Raw genomic sequence first — 22,120 nt, 5'->3', positions numbered from 1 at the left:
AGGTTAAAAAAATGCAAAGACACGTGTTGATCTACGTCACGCGTTACCACTGACAACAAACAACAACAAATGCGTGCGCCAGAAAACATCAACTAGGTAACAACAATGATTTCTCATTCTAAATTTCCTTTACCGACAACAATTTCTGTCACATCTGATATATTTGGAAATGTCAATCCGAAAAAATGTGTTTTAAAATGACGACATTATAATTTTTATTCACACACACCGCTATTTGATTTGTTTAATTTCATTTAAAAAGACAATAAGTTGGTGTTTGTTTTATCTTTCTCCTTAACCGTTAGTTGTTTGTTTGTTTGTTTGTTTGTTACAGCTTCCCAGGCCTTTTGGGAGCTCTCACGGCCGTGGTGTACTGCAGAGATGGATGCAAGAGTAAGACCCCTCAGAATCCCCCCTGAGATGGCCATTTACGCAGAGAAACATGAAATATTCGACCTGGTCCAGGTATAGGACCTTTACTTGGTAATGTTTAGGAAGAGATGACTAGAGAAGCAATTTCAACTTATTAAATGTAAACATACATATATTTGTAGACTCTTGTGAAACATTTGGTGGTGGACAAACCAGAGGACCCGATTCAATACCTGATTAATGTCCTGAAGAGAGACAGTGTCGATGGTAAGAATTTTGCAAACATATTCATAGACATGTTTTGCAACAATACATTACAGAAGTAATTTATTGTTGTTACCGGTAGATGGCGCTGTCCTACATGATATCATGCTGCAAAAGCAGTAGCGGTTGCACACACAGTATCAGAACTGCTTCAATAAAAAGGCATTTTTTATCAGTACAGAATAGTACTGCAGTCTTTATTTACTGCCAGACAGCAATGTTTCATGAAATTACCTGTCACCTTGCATTATTAATGGATTGGGGTCAGCTCATTTATTATAACAAATATTTCTGTTTCAGTGCCAAGAATCATTTTGATAGGTCCTCCAGCATCTGGAAAAAGAACCATTGTGAGTGTATTTTTTTTATTGTTTAATTATTTAGATCGTTTAATTTCAGTTTTGTAAACTTTGTTGACACTAAAATAAAATTATACCGGTATAGTGTATTGTCTTTTTCTGTTGTTTATGCCTTCGTGATATTTAGCACCTTTTTGAGTGAGACATCATTGTTTTATGCTGTCCAGTGCATTACACGCTGTGTTCCTTGCTAATAATTCATCACAGAGGAGCATCTCTAACATACAATCTGGCTGTGGTTTTGTATTTTATTGATAGCTTTCAAACCTCTAATATTACAAAATATTTATAAATACTATTCTCCAAACTAATCTTTTTATGTCTTAATTTTTGTGATAGCTCTTCATTAAACAAGTGAACATAGGTAAACATTTTAACTATTATGAAGAAAAACTGATAGGTTGAACTGTTCTTAAAACAAAAGGGTCAACCTCAGGTTGGGACAGGTTGTCCCATATGTTGTGTTTTTATTATAATTATTAGTTGCAAGATATGTTGAATAAAACAATGTTTTTGTTTGTCTGTTTGTTTTTGTATGTTAACATTTCAATTTTCCCATTTACTTTTCATTTTAAAATTATCTTAAAGTCAAATAGTAAGATTTATGTAATGTTTCCATTGTTACATTACCACGGGGCATGTTTTCTTTCAATGACAAAGTTTACTAAATGCAATGTTTGCTAAATAAAAATGTTATTTTAAACATGTTATAATAAAGACTTACAGAAATTAACTTCTAAAACTAATCCTAATTTAAAATACATACACTGAGCTGCCAGAATTCTGCCCTGTATTTATTTCTTTTGCATCTTTGTTTGCAAATGAGTTTCTTCAAACTTTATTTCAAACTACTATTTTAATGACTACCAGGTAATGAAAAGTTATGCTGTCAGACATTAGAGGTGGAATGCAGCTTCAGTCACTTGTACTGTACTCCTGTTTTATACCGTAGCACAGCATGTACTTCCCTTATTCCTCGGAGTATTTCGATCTGAGTCTGTCAGTGTTTCTACATTTCATATGCTGTTTAAAATTGTCATATTTTGTCTTGCCACAGGCTAAAAAGTTCTGTGAGCATACACAGGCTATTCACATAACCCATAGCAATATCTTGAAGGACAACACTGACCTGATCCGAGCTACACAGCAGTACCAAGAGAAAAAACAGGTGGGATCTCTTTTACTCTCTCCCTTACCATAGATTTTTGTAACCATATTTTCCATCTGAAATGTGTGCACAGCATGTTATTGCAAGGTTTCTTAAAGAGTATTCTGAAATGTCTTCTTCATCACATTAATTTTTCATGTTGAAAAGTTAAAGCCATCAGTGTTTGCTACAGTCTGTAGATGCGAGTAATTGCTGTCTCTTTGGAATTGTAAAGACATACAACTGATTTTATCTGAAGTCTGATCTTGCAAATGCAATGCAGGCTTGTTATGGGATAAAACAGGAGGGTTGAAGAGAATTAGAAGAAGAAAAGAAAAAGATCTGCTTAGAAAAAGTCCCTCCCAATGGTTTAATTATTTTAATTATCCTCTCACTTAAACTTTCCATGGCCTTGAGTTTAAAATAGAGCGATCCAAAAGATTCCAATTACTATCATTTTCACAAAACTCACAAAGGAGAGTGAGATGAAAGCTGTGGGGATGTCATAAATATGGATATGTTCAATAGCATATTTGGAATGTATTTGTTGTAGCAAAATTGGATTGTTTTCATGGACCATTGTTTTCGAACCAAAATATTAATTTTTTTGTGTTTGGGTTAAGTGTGTTCTTGACCATCTGATTGGTTGCAAATATTTTCCTAGTTTTTTTCATTCAAAATGTGACTTTTTTTCTGATTATTGATTGTTGGTGATATTGGTCTAATAGGAGATCCCCAAAGACCTTTGGATCCAGTTGATTCAGCAACGCCTATCAAAAACTGATTGTCTTAGACGGGTAAGTTTTACTTTCCTACAAGCTGTGAATTTTCTATGTTTGAAATGGAGATGCAAAACAACAAATTCACATGCGTTCCCCACATTTTGACTGAATACATTTCTTTTGACAAGCACGGTGCCCAAATAATGTATTGTTTTTGTTTGTTTGTTTTGTTTTTTATTTACACACCCTCTATGATAAATAATTAGGTGTATGTTTCTCTGCCTCTCTTGAGGAATGCTGGGAGGGTCTGAGGGAATGTAAGACTTCCTCTGACTGCTGGTGAGAGTTCCTTGAGAGGAGCTTTCATCAGCAGGCCCCTCACCGGCTGCCGGATACATGCGATCTCAGTATAGGCTACTAGTGCTGCTTAAGAGCCTCACCACCGAGGTGTCCTTTCACGTACCCTCTTAGATCTCACGCCCTTTTTGAGTCCACCTTTCATCTCACCATCAAATCACACAATCAATCCCGATCCCCCTGATTGAGGCTTTCTCTGAAGTGTCAGTTTCTCCAGTGCAATCACGCAGAGAAATATGTAAATCATTCAACTCCGAGCGACGTCTTCTTTTATCCCCCTCTAAACTCCGTAATTGGCTTTACTTAGCCAAGAATCCCGTCGCTAAACTTTTTCCGTTTGCCATGCTTTAACTTTCACCTTTTAATCTCAGTAGTTTGTGATTAGCGGCTCTTTTTAATCTAGTGATGGATGTTTATCCCTTCAGGCAATCTGTCCGATTGAATTGATCAGGTTATTTAATTATTTTCCTGTTTGACTGATCTGCATATGAGCAGATGATTGAGGCTCCTCTGTAGATTCAGGCACCTGACAAAACATCCGTGGCTCGCCGCGAGGAGCCTTCATCTCGCGGTCTCCTGCTTCACGTGCTTGAATGGGCCAGAGGAGGGAATGATTGACACGTCGCATTTGCACTGGAGCCTAGACAGCTAAACATAATTGCCCTGCCACCGACGCCTGCGCGCGGGCTCTCATCTACCTGTTTTTCCAAATTAAGCAACATTGAATGTTAATCATGCCTAATCTAGGTCATCTAGTTCATCTCTGCCTGTCGCTGCTTCTCAAGCTGTCTTAATTCTTTCTTTCTCTGTTTCTTTCGCTCTGTCTTGCTCTCATGAGGCCGCTGTTTGTAAAACTTTAGACTCGGAAAATGAAGACGGGGAGCAGAGGCAATGAATAGTGATTTAAAGTAAAATTTCAATTTAATGAGTGCCTTTCAGGCCGGGAAAAAAACGTGGACCCTAAATACATGGGGGGGGGAAAGAGGAAGGATAGAAATAGAGAAAGATCATGGGCACGTGTCTTAGTCATCCAGATCCCTAATGAGGCTTCCAAATAAAGTTATGCTGTTTGAATTTGCATAGTGTCTGTAATTCTATTTTCAGGCAGAAGGGAGGAATCTGAAGAATAGTTTGCAAATTAAATGAAATTGAAACTTTTTGAGAGAAGTTGGTTTTACTGAAATGTCATTTTAGAATGAAATGTGATATAATTACGTTTAAGATGAGATTGAAGATTTTATAGCTGTTTTATGTCAATCTGTGGGAGCATATCTTCACTGGCGTTCTGAAACCCATATGTTCAAATTGTCTATTTTTCAAGAAAAGGAAAAAACAATGTACTTTTTAAATGATGAAATACTGTGTTGTTAAAGTTGACAAGTATTTTTTAATAATTTATATTAGTTAGATATTTGAAAACCCCAGTCACAAACATAAAGAGTGACTAACGGCAAAAGATAAAAACCACAAAATATGGAGATATAAACAGGGATATGCTTATATGTTTAATATCTTAATTTTTGTGTATTTTTAGTTAATATTATCATATAGTAGTTTTCTGACTAATAAAAATTACATTATGAAATTATAATTATAAAAATGAATTTAAATATGAAAAATATGCGTGAATTATAAATATACACTGTATAACTTTGCTGTACTTTCGCAGCAGGTTTGCCAGTAACTTACTGTAGATTTAATTTACAATTTTGTTTTAAGCATAAACTTACTTAGTTTACATATTTTTCTTTCATAAAACAAGACTAAACATCTTAGGTCACTTTTCTTGTAATGTAAATGTATCGTAATTTAAGAAGTTTTAAATATTTTTACTAGAAAACAAGACAAAAATGCTTTGTTGCAGTGTTGCTGTGCTAATGCCAGTCTCTTCTTGCTTATTTTGAATCTCAAAAGTCAAAGTGATTTAATTGTGATTAAAGTAATTGAAAACGGTACTAATAGGAAAGTAGTATTAAGCAGTAATTAAATCTACAGTAAGTTACAAACCTGCTGCAAAACTACAGCAAAGTTTTACAGTGTAGTGTGCTTACAGTACACCCTGTAAATAATATGAACTCTCTAATAAATCTAAAAGTAAAGTAAAATTCATGTCTGTTCTATTCTAAAAGAATAATAAGAAAAATAAATTAAAGCATAGACTTATAAAGTGATTATGATTAAATAATACATTTCAGATGAAGCATTTTGTATTGGCTTCACTGCTGTATCGTGGGTGTATTGTGTGGGGGAGCTGTGTGTGTTGAGGTCTGTAAGTGGCATGTCAGGGCCCGTCGCTTCTGCTCCCCTGCTCTGCCTGCTGTTGGGCTGGCTGGTGACATCTGCTCCACGCATGTCCCTCCTGTGATAGCTGGCCTCACTGCAGATGTTACTGGGGTCTCTGTCTGAGCCCACTGCTACAGCCCCATGGTCCCTTTTGATGTCGGGATGAAACGGAATGGAGCCGGTCGCAGTGGGGCTCTGTTCAGATATATCTGTGTGTGTGTGTGCGTGTGTGTGTGTGTGTGTGTGTGTGTGTGTGTGTGTGTGCGTGCGTGTGTGTGCGTGGGTGTGTGCGTGGCTGTGTGCGTGTGTGGGTGTGTGGTGTGGTGTGTTGTGTGTGTGTGTGGTGGTGGGGTGTGTGCGTGGGGTGTGCTGGCGTGTGCGTGGCGTGTGTGGTGTGGTGTTGTGTGTGTGTGGGTTGTGTGGCTGTGTGTGTGTGTGTGTGCATGTGCGTGCGTGCGTGTGTGTGCGTGTGTGAGTTTGCGTGTGTATTGGAAATGTTAAAGAAGGGGTCTAAGGCTTTGAAACCTGTGTGGCTGATCCAGGTTTGGACCTTACCTAAGTTTTCCCATTGATCTAAAACATCTACAGATGTGAACTTATGCTTTTCTTTTCAACAGATTTCTCGGTGTAATCTCCATGAAATAATTACTTATATTATCGGCATGGTTTTGTAAAAGTGTGCATATTGGTAGCCTATACTTGTAGTAAACCTGCTGCACTGTTGTATACCAACCTGAAATAAGACAACTGAGATCTAGGATGAATCGCTTTGTTGTTTTCCTTACTTTGTAAATTGCTTTGGATAAAAGCATGATAAACGCCTAAATGTAATGGAAAACAGTTTGTAATCGTGCCATGTCGAACCAGGCTCACGTGGAAACATAACCGTTTCAGACTGTTCTTAGAACAGTTCTAACGGTCTGTTTTCTCATCGTTCATTCTTGTTAGGTTCTGGGCTACAGGCCTTGCATACAGACTGTGAATCAGGCCCTGCTCATGGGCTTCGCAGCCACAGAGGCAATCAAATGCTTAATGGGAAAGTAAGTGGGAGGAAACTTGCGTGCCGAGATCAGGTGAAGCAAAGGATAGGTTTGCCGTTAAAGATCAAAGCGTGAAAAAACAAAGGCTTATATCAAACAGACACCAGACACTCTGCAGCAAAAACCAGCTCCTCTGATAATACTTAGATCTATAAATGTTTGTTGCATATATTTATTTATTTTAAGATTATTCGCTGCAGTAATAGGTTGGCCCCTAACAAGCACTTTTGGGAGACGGTTTCTTTGACTGTTCTTTATTTTACCGCACCATTGCACGGGAAGCCTTGGGATTTAGGAGACTATTAGAGAAGGAAGTTTTTTATGGATTTGTAGCTAATGAATGATATGCATGCGCTTCCTTTTCTTCTTATGTTATTTTTATTGCTAAGTGAGAAATGTGGAGAGGAGCTGGAGAATTAGGCACATTTTCAAGGTTTTTATGGATTTAACCCTCCATTTGCCTCCCTGCATGACACCCCATATGGGCCGCTTTTATTCCGTATTCATACAACAATTTATACATTCATTATTTAAAATCGTACAGGGCAGCAATTTATATGAATTATTCATATAAAATTATTCATTCAAAGCCTATTACTGTTTTTCCAGGCAGGAGATTGTTTTGCTTATATGAAAACAAGTTTAAACAACAATTTAAGGACAGTAGATGACCGTGGGGAAAAGCGACTGCGAGTGCGCTCGTAGAAATGTAAACAAGAGAATTGTGCGTAAGTGTTTGTTTAAGAAAAAGTGCAAGGTTTCATCTACATCACCGCCAGAGCTGGACTCTGTCACCGCAGAGCAGGATTATTGTTTAAAGTACATTGTTTGTTCATATCTTCTCAAGGGACATGCTGTATGTGTTTGAGTGTGTATACAAAACATGCATCGTATTTACAGGGCTGGCTTCTGGAAGCCATTCCCAGGATGCAAGAAGAGGCACTACGTCTACAAGAAGCCGGCATCACACCGGACCATGTCGGTTAGTGGCATGTTGTCCAAACACTTTGCTTTTCCCAGCTGAAAAACAAGACGGTGAAAATCAGGACTCGATAATGAGACTGGCCAAATATCCCTCACTGACTCGCTATCTCTCTCCAGAGAATGTGTCAAACTCTGCTTTAACTCTTTCCTCACAGTGATGCTGGAAGCTCCCGATGTCGTCCTGATTGAAAGGAGCTTGGGCAAGAGAATAGACCCTGTCACGGGAGGTAATGTCTGTATGATCATTACACTTTGCTAGTTCACAGAGTGGGACTGCGAGACAGGCAGGCAACACACAGCCTTGTTAGAATGCATTTCATTATCCGTGGAACCTGACAGCACTCAACCTGTTTGCTGAATCCCAATCAGGCTGCATGTCCTCAGGGTTTTGGAAAGCCCAGCTGTAATGAACAAAAGCCCAGCGCTCCCTATAGATTTACGATGGTGTGGATGTGCCGTTTCCGCATAATTGCCATTTCCTTGTTTATTTATGATCTCTGTTTATGAATCTTTTTTTTTGGTGTTCACTGTCAAAATAAGTGCTATGAAGGATGTTTTCCTATGCAGTGGTTCAACTTTAGTTTATTTTTACGTTAGGCCAGGGGTCTCTAAGTTTAGCTCCAACCCTAAACAAACTGCCTGTACAGTTGAATGCACTGTTAGTCTCGCTAATGTATAAATGCATTGAGTAATGTCTTTAAGGGACAGTTCACCCAAAAAATGAAAATTCTGTCATCATTTGATCACCCTCAGGTTGTTCCAAACTTGTGTAAATTTCTTTGTTCTGCTAAACACAAAGGAAGATATTTGGAAGAATGTCAGTAACCAAACAGATCTCATCCCCCATAGTATTTATTTTCCCTATTATGGCAGTAAATTTAGGAAATGTTTGCATATCTATATATAATTTAAATTATATGTAAATGTTTATTGATTTTATAAAAATATATACATGTATGTGTATGTTTTAATAAATACCAAATTAATAAGCACAGTACACAGACATTATGTAAACACAAATTTTATTCTGGATGTGATTAATCGCGATTAGTCGTTTAACAGCCCTACTTTTTGTCCTTCAGATGTGTATCATGTGACCTTTAAATGGCCTGAGAGTGCAGATATTGCCCAGCGTTTAGAAACACCCAGGACAGTTTTGCCAGTTGATGCGATAGCCAAGAAAATCCAAAAGTACCGTACAGAAGCCCACGCTCTGAAGTTCACCTACCAGAACTGCTTGAAGACCATCAATGCTGACCAGCCCCACGTAGATGTTTTTGCACAAGGTAAACTCTCCACCTTTCTTCACTATAAATTTAGTGTTTACGAATCTTCTTGTCAGACCATCAAGCCTGATTTTCCATTGGGTGCTAGTTTAATCAAACCTTATGAACTAAGACACGTTGTATCTCTAAAGAATGCGTCACAGTGGTACAGGTTAGGCTTGGTTAGGTCACCTATAGATACAGTTAGACCGTCCCAACACATTCTTACCAACATCACCTGCTCATTTCTGTGCCCCTTTGACAATTCTAGTGGACAGAGATCTACCGCCCCTATTGTCTGGAGGTCCGCTGTGCATTGGTTGCATTCAGAGGCTGTGATTGACCTGCTTGTCAGGCACTCTTCCAGTTGAGGAGGTTGCCTCAGGCAGCTCTGCAGGCACAGACTATCCCACGAGAACCCAGGCAGCGATGAGCGGTCTTCACCTAAGCCATCTGAATACAACCTGTCTAAATATTATATCGCTCAACTTGACAAAATAATTTTGTCACTTCCCTTCCTTTAGTTGCGAGATGAGGGTAGCTTGGGTGGTGAATATTTAAACTCCTCTTTGCAAACATCACTTTGAATGTCGCATTAGTCAGGTTAGCGGCATTTCGCGAAACTCGTGTTGCTATTTTTATTTTAATAAAAGTGCATATTTATCATACACTGAAATGATGATGACCACACATTCTGAATTACAGATAGCATTTTAGAGATGTCATAAAATCCAACCTCCGTCTATCCCTTAACAATATTTTGCTCGCTCAAGCCATGTCATCATGTACTGAGAGAGTTTTAAAGTGATAGTTCACCCAAAAAACGTCATCATTTACTCATTTTCTTGTCATTTCAAACCTTTGACTTTCTTTCTTCTGCAGAATGAAAAACAAGATATTTTGAAGAATGTTGGTATCCGAACAGCAATGGCCCCCATTCACTTCTATTGTGTGGACACAAAATCAAGTGAATGGGGGCCAGTTCACAGCATTCTTCCAAATATCTTCTTTTGTGTTCTGCAAAAGAAAGAAAGTCATACAGGTTTGAAATGACAAAAGGGTGATTAAATGATGCAAGAATTTTAAACTTTAAATCCAAATTTCTTCCCTTCAAAAAGATATTTCTCCACAGTTATTTCCTCTCCCATAGCACCAAAGGTTTTCTTTCACTTGAGTGTTTGGCTTAGCCTATCTGGGGAGAATTGAAAGCTCATTTAGGTTTCATGGCACATTCGTATTAAAGTCAAAATGCTCCTTTGAGTACCTATTAAGAAAGTGACTCGTAGCCTAATGGCTTTTTGGCTCGATTTGTAAATTGTAGATTTAGCAAAGAGCGCCATTATGCTGTAATCTTTACTTAACTGCACCTGATTGTCTTGATAAATCTAAACGAAGGGTATTAAATAAATATTTGCGATAAACTCCGCTATAAAACATTTATGAGCCCAGACCGAGGCGCTAAAAGCAATAAGGCTGTCATCTTAAATCTTGATTAGCGCTAATTCAGCATGCGGTTTGATTGTTACATCGCTAGTTTCCCCCTGACTTAGCCTTTTAGCGCATTAGCATGTTTTGCATATTAAGCATTTATCCTGTTGTTGTATAGCAATTAGCAGCATAAAAGGCTGGATGAGAGGGTCTCATTAGTTATGATTAGGCTGTTGTTAATCTTCACACATTAGATCGGAGGCCCGGCGTCGGTTCGAGACGAACAGCATTGTTTCGAGTGAACCCAACTGCAAACAGATGGCCTCGTTGCGGATGTCACCCTACAAGCAAATGCCCCCGTGGACATGAAAGGAAGACTAATGATTAATTAATCAAGCGACTTTATATTCACTTTAGTGACAATCTCTGTTTATGATCTGAGCGAATGGACTTTAAGAGGCTGTCACCCGCCACACAAATGTGTTCTATTATCTTACTCCATTAAACATTTAAGAGAGACTATATGTGCGTCCTTATTGTGTCGTGAGGTGTTTGTACAGTACTGAACCATCATCGTAAGGTTAAAGGAAATGACCCGAGTGCACAAATGCTTCAGATTTTTTTAATCTTTACATAGAGATGCTCTCATTTATTTCTATATGTTATATACATGTTATTTTGTGTCTACACTGCAGCACTGAACTTCGTTCTTTCTCGACATCGCTCTGCCTCGCCCTTCACCCCCAGAATCCTTCTGTTTGGACCCCTGGGTTCAGGGAAGAGTCTTCAAGCCAAACTAATTGCACAGAAATATGGCATTGTCAACAGTAAGCTCTCCTCCTCAATTCTCAGACTGCTGTTAGTTTTAATTGTTGTGTCATACTTTACTTCACCTATAAAATTGTCATTCAGAAATCTTTGAATCCACTTCTTTGTTTTTACCAATATTCTTTATCTTTGGCGTTCAGCACTCTTAAAGGCAAACAGTAGTTCTCACCCTTTTGTCAATTCAAGCCTTTATGATTTTATTTATTCTGCAGAACACTAAAGAAGATATTTTTAAGAAAAAATCTTCTTTTCTGTTTCGCAGAAGTAAGAGTCATATACAGGTCTTGAATGACATGAGGATATATTAATGATTTATTTTTGAATGAACAATCCCTTTAACATTTTACAATGTCTATGCAGAGGTGTTTATTTAAAATTTAAAACTGTACTTTTCTCTGCTTTGTCCAATCTCTTTCTCTCTCTGTCGCTGTAGTTTGTTGCGGTGAACTTCTGAAGGCTGTGTCAGCTGATGAACACCATATGGGGGAGCTCATTAAACCCTACCTGGAGTCAGAACAGCAAGGTATGCCTCCTCACATCCCCTATACCTCCTGCCAAATGGGTCAATCACACAGAACATTCTGTAAGCTCCTTGCAAAGTTCTGTTTACTGCTTTTGACATAATTGGACCCCCTACAGCTATGACGGTCTGGTCAATAAACACACTGAGCTATATTCAAATCAATATCGGTTTATAGTAACTTTACTCATAATGTTTATCTTATAATTTATTTATTTCTGCATACATAATTGGATTCTATTACCAGTACTGTTAAGGATCGAATGCACCATAAATACTAAATTCTTGTTGTCTTTTCTTGACACTATGACCTTTTATTCATCCTTAACATTGTTATTCCCTTTCCATCTTACACCCTGTGTATCTGCTCAACACCTCTCTGTTGTAACTCCCTCAGAGACCCTAAGTAAATATATATAGTTATACATAGTCCCACCCCCAGAGAATGTATTCAACCTCTGAGACTGCCAATCACTTCCTTTATCACAGCTCTGGCCAAAGCCATTTGCCGTGAGAGAGTTTTCATTTATGCAATAAAGATCCACAAGGGACGTGAAGCGTTGAATGTAAGCGAGCATGTGTGTATTTGATTGCATGCGTTTTGTTTTTTCTTAGTCACGTTAAATCATTTTAATTGGAAAAAAGAGGAAAGAAGTCATAAAATGATGGGGAGAAGACAAATCCAAGACTCCCAAGATTCAAACTTCCATTGCCTATTTTTTGTTGCATATACGATTCGTATATGTTAATCGTCATATCGTGCTATCATTTATTTGGGTCATTATTCTTCATGAAGTTTTTGCATGACGTAAGTGTAACAGTCGTGAAGACGAAAGACAATGTCACGAGGGAACTCGGGTGTAAACTGGAGATTTAATATAAAAAGGTGCAACAAAGAAGGGTCAAAATCCACAAAAAAACGGGTAAATCCAAAAACATCCACAGAAACGAAAACAGAATAATCCAGCAGGCAAATAACATCCACGGAACAGGCAAAAATCCAACACAGTTACTTCAATACCAGAACACACACAATGGGCAAATGAGAGTACATACAGTATAGTGTTTGGATGATGGGGTGCAGGTGTGAAAGACAATGAGGGACAGGTGACAGTCACTGATGAGGCAGCGTGGCAAAAGGACATTCTGGGGCAAAAACGAGGAAAACAGGCAAGGGACCGACGGGAGTGTCACAGTATGACTCAAGACTATACTGATTGTCCAATGGCCAACCTTCCAACTTCCAACAATCCCCAATGTTCCCAAAGGTTGAAATCAAGCCACGCCCTATATTTATTCTCATTCATGAAGACATTACACTATAGATATAAGATATATAATTCGGAAGTAAACACTATCACAACTTCTGCTTCATGCCAACTTTAAATCTGGAATCTGTCATTTTTAATATGTTCAACTGAATTTAGGGTTTTTATGCTTTATCCATGCCCAATATAAACACACACCTGTACTAAATAATTGCAAGAGGATGTTATGTTATTAGATGTAGCATTGTCTGGTACACCCAACTTCTGTTCAAAAATGTATATTGCATGTTGAAGAAGCAATGTGTGCATAAGAAATGCAATGTGTTTTGTTAGCATGTATTCCATTGCCTTGTTGAACAAGGCTTCGGTATCCTGGGAGAGGGATTTCTGTGCCTCTTTCTTTCCTCGCACCCCTCCTTAGCTCTCCCCATCTTAGTGACAGTGAGGGTTCGAGAGCTTGCCTAAATAATTTACAAGTTGATTAATGGCCTCACAGGGGTATAATTAGGCGATGGAGAGATGGTAGCTAGTGTAACCAGTACAGTACTTCTGGGATTTAGAAAGCCGGATTATTAAGCAAACCAGAAAATACTTTTATACGAAGCAGAGGAGGAGAGGAGTGAAAGAACAGGAACTCTCTCCAGGCTGCCTGATGTTTGAAGCAGGGCTGCAAAGATAGGCATGAGGCTGCAGGCGTTTGATGTGGAAATTGGACAGTTTGAAATCGTCAATTTTAATTTTTCAGCAGCTGTGGGGACCCCCCTGGGTGCCAGCTTGATTTCCTTAAAGAATGCGGTTGTGTTTTTTTATTCACCTCATTATTTGTTTGTCCTCCTCCGTTCTGGTTAATTTTCCCAGCATCACGAGCGCCACTCTTCTCTAACATGCTTTTTATCAGATTTAAGAGGTGCCATCATCTCCTTAAACAATTCACTCATGTTGCCTTGTCAGGCAGCCGTCGAATGCTTTTGTACTCTGAGATGGACCCGTGAAATATCTTCAAAAGACAAAATGTACATACATGAATTTAAAAAACACCATGCTAGCTAATTATGTATCACCTCAGCAAACCGCCTTGATTTGGTACACATACAAACAAAATCGGTTGATGAGATCACTGATATCATGCGGGAAGATTATGTTTTGTTCTCCTCAAACCGCCATCTTTGATATCGTTCACTTGATGGTGAGCCTTATTGCTCATACCTGAATAAAAAACTCTACATTAGTTACATTATAGTGTCCTGTTTGCTTATTGTCGCTGTCCCTCCGATAGCTAGGATGTCCAAATTTGCTATTTTTCAGAAAAAAACTATAATTTTTAAAAATTCAATGTGTCATTTTTTGGAGGGTTTTTTTTAACAGAAATGCAATATAATATATAACTATGTTTTCAGAGGTGTATAAAGACCTTACATGATGAAACGTTTTGTTTTACCTTAGAATGAGCTATCTCTATCTACATACTCCTTGGGTCCCCATACGTGAAATTTCCCATGTTGTTTCTACAGTAGCCCTAATGAACAAACTGCTTTACAGAGTGCGTTTCGTAAATACGCAGGGCTGGATTGGTAATCAGGCATAACGGGCATTTTCCCGGTGGGCCGATGTACTTTTTGGGCCGAAACGGACGCATGGGCTGGAGAGATGGACGGATTAGAAGCGTGAATCGGGCGCATATGCATGGAACGCGAATGACAGCAGCACAACCTACCACTCGCTCCATCCAAAATGAAAACCATGAAATATGGAGATACAAGGTTTTTGAAGGACAGAAGCATTATGTTATTTTTAATCAGATCAAAGTATCTGTTCATTTATTTTTGCACCAAAATGACTCGCATATATAATACAAATCTTCACGAGTGCATCTAAATCTGTTATCTAAATGTTTTATATTTCAGGAAGTTCACAGTATTGTTTTTCTTTCCATAAAGTCTTCTTTGCTCAGTATCTTGAAGGAAGTAAACAAATGAAAGAGATTTTTCTCAGGTCCGTTAGATGTGTAACACTGTGATCCGACGCCCTACAGGGAAGAACGTATACAGTATTTCAAACAAAATGCTAAGCAGGTGTGTTTGTGTGAGTCTCATGAGGTAATCCCCACAGAAAACCATGTTTACGGCATATAGGATGAGTGTCATTCAAAGGACACCACAAGTTGAATCTCGGGAGCCTCGGTGTCTTGCATCAACACATTTGAGATTTCAGAGTTTGCCTTAATGAGATTTTCATTCCTCTATTGTTTTCATTGTTGTAATTCTAGCATATAAAAAATAAACAAGCAACTTCTTACTACTAGAACAGTCTATGTTTTAATCCTGACAGTCCCATCCAGTATAGTGCTGCAGATTCTTACGGAGAGACTGAGCAGGATTGACTGTACCATCCGAGGCTGGGTGCTCCATGGCTTTCCTCATGACGTGGACCAGGCAGAAAAACTCCACGAGTCCAACTTCATACCAAACAGGTGAATAACAGGCCCAGAAGTTATTCCATCTACTCCTTAGTGTCACCTTATGGATCAGCCATTATGTTCCTGTTCACTGACAGGACATACACTATAAAACAGTCACGATGTCAGATATACACAGTACACCAAAGCAGAGCAGAAAAAACAACACAGGACACAAGGGCTATTATGTATATGAGCTGCACTATGTCAATCTCTCAGGTTATTATTTTTGGTTTGCGTCTCCTCGGTTATCCTTAATAGTGAGTGTAACCATACGGCTCAGATTGCCCACTCAGATTACCCTTAACTCAACTGTCCAGAAGGATCAGATAGCACTGAGATTACACAACCTGTCCTCCGTGTGTGTGTGTGTGTGTGTGTGTGCTGTGCGTGCGTGTGTGTGTGTGTGTGTGTGTGTCTCATCAGTGAGCTCACATTGAGGTTAGGCCATCAGTGAAAGAACCTTGTCCCAGTTCTGTCTCCTTTGACACAGAAACAAGAGCCTGCGCAGATCTGTGCCATGTTCTGGATCTGAATGAGGAAAACCAGCACATTACCACTCTCATCTTCTTGATCACCCGAGTTCCCCCGGGCCACTTTTCAGCTCGCTTCGATCAGCTCTAAACATTTTATTTCATATGCTCTCTGGTATTACGATTCGATCACAGATGTCAACAAGCAGCCGCGGTGTCGGATTCTCTTTGCGCTTCTGCACAGCAAGGCCTTATTTTCTCCATTAACAGCCCCCGTTGTTTGGGCTAATGGCAGGAGACCTCATTTACATAGCATTAGTGTAATTGATTCGAAGGACCACCGTTAGCCTGGCCCTGAAACAATGGGGAGATAATGTTTCCAGTGGGCCGATGACGGCCCGGTGGCGGCGCTGTATAACTGACAGCTTTATTAATTAACAGCTCTCTGGTTACCAAAGCTTAGTGCGGATAAATAAGTCAGCCCCGTCTGGAGCCGTGCCAGGGCATGAGCATTTAATAGGTGTCACCGGCAGAAGGGAGAGGGGACGGAGTGCGGCAGTGTTGGCATACAGTACAAGCTGGATCCTTTTACCCATTTCCTGAAAGGGCTCCATTACCAGAGCTCATTTGAATCGGTGCCTGTTTTAAGTGCCAAGACAATGTTTCTAGTCGTGGCACTGGAGATTTTAGCCTTTATTGACAAACTTGGGATCAGTTACTTTGTGTGGTGCTCTGGTAAAGTGCTTTAAAAGCTAGCTTTTAATCACACGTTAAGCTGTATTTAAGTGTAAAATAGTAAATTAAAGTTATGATGACATATTCTCTCTAAACTTTTGCATTTAAGAGGCAGGTTATTTTTTTGGATCATGGCTTTATGTTGTTGAACTATATAGTCTTGTCAGTCTTGCTTATAAGATTTTGAAGCTTCAGGTTGCGCAGGTCACCGATTTGACCTAGTGTCACTCTGTCTTTTGTTATGTAAAGGATGTTATCTGATCCATGAAAGAGGAAGAAAAGGAAAAAGGACGCTCGCTGATGAACGTCCCTCATCAGATAATTGCTGATACCTTTGCTCTTGGTTCTCTCCTGCTGCAAGTGTCTGATCCTTTTTCAAAAACTGATCTGCAAAGTTAGGAAGTAACTACGGAACTAAAATACATTTTCCAGCTCTGCCATAGTACAGTATATTTTTAGTGAGCATATTAGGCTTATAAATGGTGTTGACAAAACAGTATTTTATTGTGTTTTGACACATTTTTGAGTGTGCAACATTTCAATCAAAGTTCAATCAAATTGTCATTTTAATTTCTGATTGTAAATTTAGGCCAGTGTGAGTTGTAACTTATGCAAATAAGTTCACAAAAAAAACAATTTCAACTTATACGTGTGAGTTAACGTGTGAAAATAGTAAGTTGAAATGACATATAAAGCCAATTTGATTGAACTTGGTAAATTTTTCAGTCAATATGGCCGCTCTAGCGAAAAAAAGTCCTGCCTTCCAGTGAAAAGAGCCAATCGTCAGTCTGTAAAGACTCTACACAGTCTCATGAGGCGCTTACCAACCTGTCTGCATGCACAGTAGCTAAAACAACAATTTTTTCAGCACACTTTAAGCTTAGGAAACAAAAGTTACAGTTTGTTACAGTTAATGTCAGGTTTAATTGTTGGTCGGAAATATGGTATGAAATTGCGATTTTTTTTTCGAGCGATTTCAGAAATGTCCACCTTCCCCCATTCAAGCAGATAGGACTGTGGTCATGCTATGACTGAAATAGCTGATTGGAGGCATTGCAAACATGGCCTCCGAGTGACACGACTTTCATAAACCGACTTTGTTGCTACTTTTTTGTTACTTTATAGCATCTAGGTACCTTACCCAACACTGAAAATCAGTCTATGATCTATTGTTATGCATTAAGCAAAGCAAGTTATTTATATAGCACATTTCATACGCAAGGTAATTCAAAGTGCTTTACATAAAATGATTGACAAAGGAAAAATAGAATACATAATGCATAAGACATCTTTAAAATGCAGATGATATAAAATCACAAATACAACTTTAGAATTTAAAAGACAATAAAACAGAAATCAAATTGATTTAAAATGTGTGTATATATAAAAAGAATGAAATCATTAAAAAAAAACAAGAAATAAAAGTGCAGTTGATGTAAACCAGCACAGTGTTCATGTTGTAAATGCACGGCTAAACAATTGTGTTTTTAATCTGGATTTAAAAATGGATACTGTTGGTGAGCATCTGATGTTGTCTGGAAGCAGATTCCAGCTACGGGTGGCATAATTGCTAAACATTGACTTGCCTTGTTTTGAGTGAGCGCTTGTTATCTGACTTGATCCTAATGATCTGAGAAGTCTGTTTGGTTTATATTCAATAAGCATATCTGAAATGTATTTAGGTCCTAGGCCTTTGAATGCTTTATAGACAATTAACAATAGCCTACTTTAAAATTGATTCAAAATGTAACTGGTAGCCAGTGTAGAGACCTGAGAATTGGAGTGATATGCTCAGATTTTTTGGTTCTGCTCAGAATCCTGGCAGCAGCGTTCTGTATGAGCTGCAGCTGTCTGATGATCTTTTTGGGAAGTCCTGTAAGGAGTCCACTACAGTAATCCACTCTGCTGGTGATGAAAGCATAACTAGTTTCTCTAAATCTCGGCCTGAGATAAAAAATCTGATTCTGGCTATATTTCTGAGATGGTGGTATGCTGATTTCCTTATTGCTTTGACATGACTGCTGAAACTAAGGTCAGACTCTAAAATGGCACCAAGATTTTTTACTTTGTGTCTTTAAACCTCTTGAGTCAAGGTATGTGTTTATCTTGTTAGCGTATGCACTACAATAGCAATATTATGAATGATATTAGATCAGGAGTTGCAGAAAATACCTGAACACCTCTGAAGACCCATGTCCAAAACCCTCTTGATGATTATTTGACTGATTTGCAGCTGATTGTTACTTCAGTTTCACTGGTCTCTCTCCTACCCCTCCTGCCAGTCTTTAACTACTCTCCAGTTTGGCTAGTCATCAACCTCTTACCGCCTTGACACGCTCACAAACAATCAGAGTCTTTGGGAGCTCTGAAATATGCATGCTTACCTGTGACAGGTAGATAAAGAAGAGCAATTAGCCATGTAATCTAAGAGTTTGGCCCAATTGGCCGCTCTCATCCATGCCCTGGTCTCTCTCTCTCTCTCTCTCTCTCTATATGCTTTCTACCTGTGCCCTGCTCTATTAGTTAAATGTATTCCGTGTGTCGGCTCTCCATCAAATCAAGCTACACTTCCTCAGATTAGCTTATTAATTATACAGCAAGGCCAGCATTACAATTTAATCAGTGGTAAACATTGCCGTGGCCACCTGTAAAGAATCTTTCCCTCATTAATTTCTTAATTTGGAGAGATAGAAAAGAAGGCAGAGGGGTTGATGGGAACGCCAGTGCCGGGAGAGATCGGGTGGACCGAGACCTTCTTGGATCACTGCAGCTGAGCGGGTAAACTGAAGAACAAAAGGGTCAAAGGTCGCCATCTACTCATAACATATACCATGAGAAGAAAAGATGCAAGTGAGTGCAGACAGCGAAGCTGGGATGCTCCTAGAGCGGTTTGGGATCATTTGTAGCAGCTGAGGACTGTCAAGTTCTTGTTATACGCCGTGTTTTAGTCACTCATTTGTTAGAGGATCTCAAGCTGTCATGTAAGAAATATCTCATGTAAATCAATTCATCTCGTAGTGCTCCCCCCACACAAAAAAAGAAGGGGGTTAAGAAGAAAGACAACACGGCACCCCCATCCTCTCGCCTCAGACACAACGCACCATCCTTTTGCTCCTCCACGTTTATAAATATTTCATGAGGAAGCATAAATATTAATTCTAATAGCTTTGCAGAGTAGTTACTATTTCCTTTTTAAGACAAATATTCATTAAACATTGAGAGAAGCTTTTTCCCTCAAATAATTAAGTCTAGTTAAACGCACACACATATTATCATGCCTCTTAAACACATCAAACATCTCGCCTTTTTCCGTCTGGGGTATGAGTCGGTTAAAGCTTCATGTCCCCTTTGTCCATTTCAGAGGGCCCGATGCTTCACAGTGGAACTGAGAGCAGGAACACAAAGGCATTTAAATATTTTATCAAAAGCACCAACTCGCATCCCTCTCTCACATTTTTTCCTTCCATCCCTTTTGTGCAGCAGGAGGCATCATACTGTACGATTTCTGATCTTCTCTCCCCATGGTTGAACTGATCCAGAGTTGTGCCTCACTACAATCACAGTTCACAATAAACGTTTGAAGAGTGTCTGGAAAATCTTTTAGGCAAACAGGAATTGAAGATGTTATGGAAGATGCTAATGGTGGTTGTAATACTCTAGAGATTTGCATAAAATCATTTGGTACTGGACTGGCACGTGAACTCCTACCTGACCACACCATTAAACCCACTTTGTGTGTGGGCAATGTCAGAATGGACAATAGGCAATGACCCTCAAACATTCCTGTGTTTGAAGTCCTATCTCGGCTCAGGAGACCTTCCATGTTTTCCATTATTTTTCTTCATAATTTATTTAGTTCTAATACCGACGCATTATGATTTTTCCTCTCTCAGTGCTAGATGGAGTCTACATATAATGGAATAATGGATTGGTGTGCTTTTCGCATGACCTCCTTCGATTTTCACAGGCATTGTGACAATTGGGGGGGTTTGTTTTTTATGGGATTTGAATATTAAAACATTTATTAGCCTTTCTTAAACAAAATGCATTTAGTGCAAGTTGCTTCCTTAGCATGTAATACTGTTGAAAAGCAGAGTGTGTTACTCTGATAATAGCATTTATCATGATCTCTGCCTTTTTCTACTCCAGGGTATTCTTTCTGGAGTTGACTGATGACATTGCAGTAGAGAGAGTCATGCTTCGAGGTGTGGATCCTGTGACTGGAGAATGGTGAGGAAGAACACATCAAATAGTTTTACCATTTTTATCTAATAGTTTTATCATTTTTTGTTAATGATGTTCCGCAGCTTAAAACATTTATTTCTGTATACCACACATAATGTGCCTATAAAATAGTAATTCAAGATCATTACAATTCTGTCATTATTTACTCACTTATGTCTCTCCGAAGCTATGTTAGATGTCCATTTGGTTTTTATATTCATAGATTTTATATTCTAATAGTCATAGAGTGACGCAGACTGTCAAGCTTCAAAAGTCTACTTAAAATAACTCAAACACTACTTTATGGTGCTTTTATAATTTTCATTTTATTTTTGGAGCATGGCAGCTCATGGTCACTATTAACTGTTGTTATACATGTACAGGTAGGTGCGTAAGGTAAATAATGACAAAAAAATGTTTTTCTTCCTGTAACAAATTTTCTTCCTTTAAAACAATGCAACATTGTAAAAAGCGCTATGTAAATAAATTGATTTGAAAATAAATATTTTTGGATAAACTTTTTTATTGAATTTTAGTCTATGACCAGAAATTCCTTTTGGTTCTACAAAATGTAACATTGCATTTGAACTCTGCAGGTACCACAGTCTATATAAGCCTGCACCCAGTCCAGAGGTCCAGGCCCGGCTGTGGTTTAACCCACGGGATTCAGAGGCTCAGCTGCTAAAGAGGGTTAAGGAGTATTGGTGCAATGCAGTGGGGCTTCAGGCCTTCTACCCACAAGCGGTGTGCATCAACGCTGACCAAGACCCTCACACTGTGTTTGAGTCACTGGAGAGTAGGCTAGTGGGTCGACTACCAAAAGTCCTGCCTAACACGGAAATATATTAGGGCTAACGGGACCATCCATTTTAAACAATGAATAAAAACTGATGTAGGTATATATGTTTAACAACACAATATCTAACTGTCAGTTGTACTTGTCTGTTTTAATAACCTGTTCGTGTCATGGGCATTCTTAATAATAAATTGCTAAATCAGCTTTGTTTTGTGGCTTTAAGATTTAAATAAATAACATGCTTTAAATATTACTCAAAGCATTAAAGTGTTTGCCTCTTCAATAATCATTCTTGTCTATGTATGTTTAATTAACAAAGCAGGAAAAAGCAGATTGGCCAAACCCTTAGCAGTATTAGTCTTGCTTCAGTTGCTTTATGCAAGCCGTACTGACAAGTCCATCTTAGGCCAGCAGGAATTTTCTTGTTGGTCTAAGATGCTTAGTACCAGGCCCGGATTAAGAATTCAGAGGCCCCTGCGCACAATTGTCTTGTAGACAATCATCATAATATCAATTTAAGATTCATAATTGGCAAGGAAACACCACCAAATACATGTTAAAAAAACTCTTACCTTTTGAGATTTAAGACAACCATGAGAG

At 38.7% G+C, this 22,120-nt stretch overlaps 1 protein-coding gene across 1 annotated transcript; it reads left to right on the top strand.

Annotated features, from left to right (window-relative positions):
- The first annotated feature begins 6 nt into the window (after positions 1-6).
- ak8 (adenylate kinase 8) lies at positions 7-21,811 on the top strand. Its single transcript, XM_057328939.1, has 14 exons — positions 7-96; positions 335-465; positions 555-639; positions 937-986; positions 2,053-2,163; positions 2,871-2,939; positions 7,445-7,526; positions 7,684-7,755; positions 8,611-8,814; positions 10,917-11,048; positions 11,483-11,572; positions 15,166-15,307; positions 20,650-20,730; positions 21,321-21,811. The coding sequence occupies exons 2-14, from the start codon at positions 382-384 to the stop codon at positions 21,571-21,573; spliced, it is 1,455 nt and encodes a 484-aa protein (XP_057184922.1). The 5' UTR covers positions 7-96; positions 335-381; the 3' UTR covers positions 21,574-21,811.
- Positions 21,812-22,120: the final 309 nt, after the last annotated feature.

Source organism: Triplophysa rosa, linkage group LG2 (genome assembly GCF_024868665.1).
Source record: "Triplophysa rosa linkage group LG2, Trosa_1v2, whole genome shotgun sequence".
NCBI classification, from domain to species: domain Eukaryota; kingdom Metazoa; phylum Chordata; class Actinopteri; order Cypriniformes; family Nemacheilidae; genus Triplophysa; species Triplophysa rosa.
The sequence above is the reverse complement of the archived record's forward strand: the minus strand, read 5'-3'. Positions and strand labels throughout refer to the sequence as shown.

Coding starts and splice junctions, on each gene's coding strand:
- ak8 (XM_057328939.1), top strand. CDS start 382: ATGGATGCAAGAGTAAGACCCCTCAGAATCCCCCCTGAGATGGCCATT. Junction 987..2,052: donor CATCTGGAAAAAGAACCATT/GTGAGTGTATTT, acceptor GTCTTGCCACAG/GCTAAAAAGTTCTGTGAGCA. Junction 8,815..10,916: donor CGTAGATGTTTTTGCACAAG/GTAAACTCTCCA, acceptor TCTACACTGCAG/CACTGAACTTCGTTCTTTCT.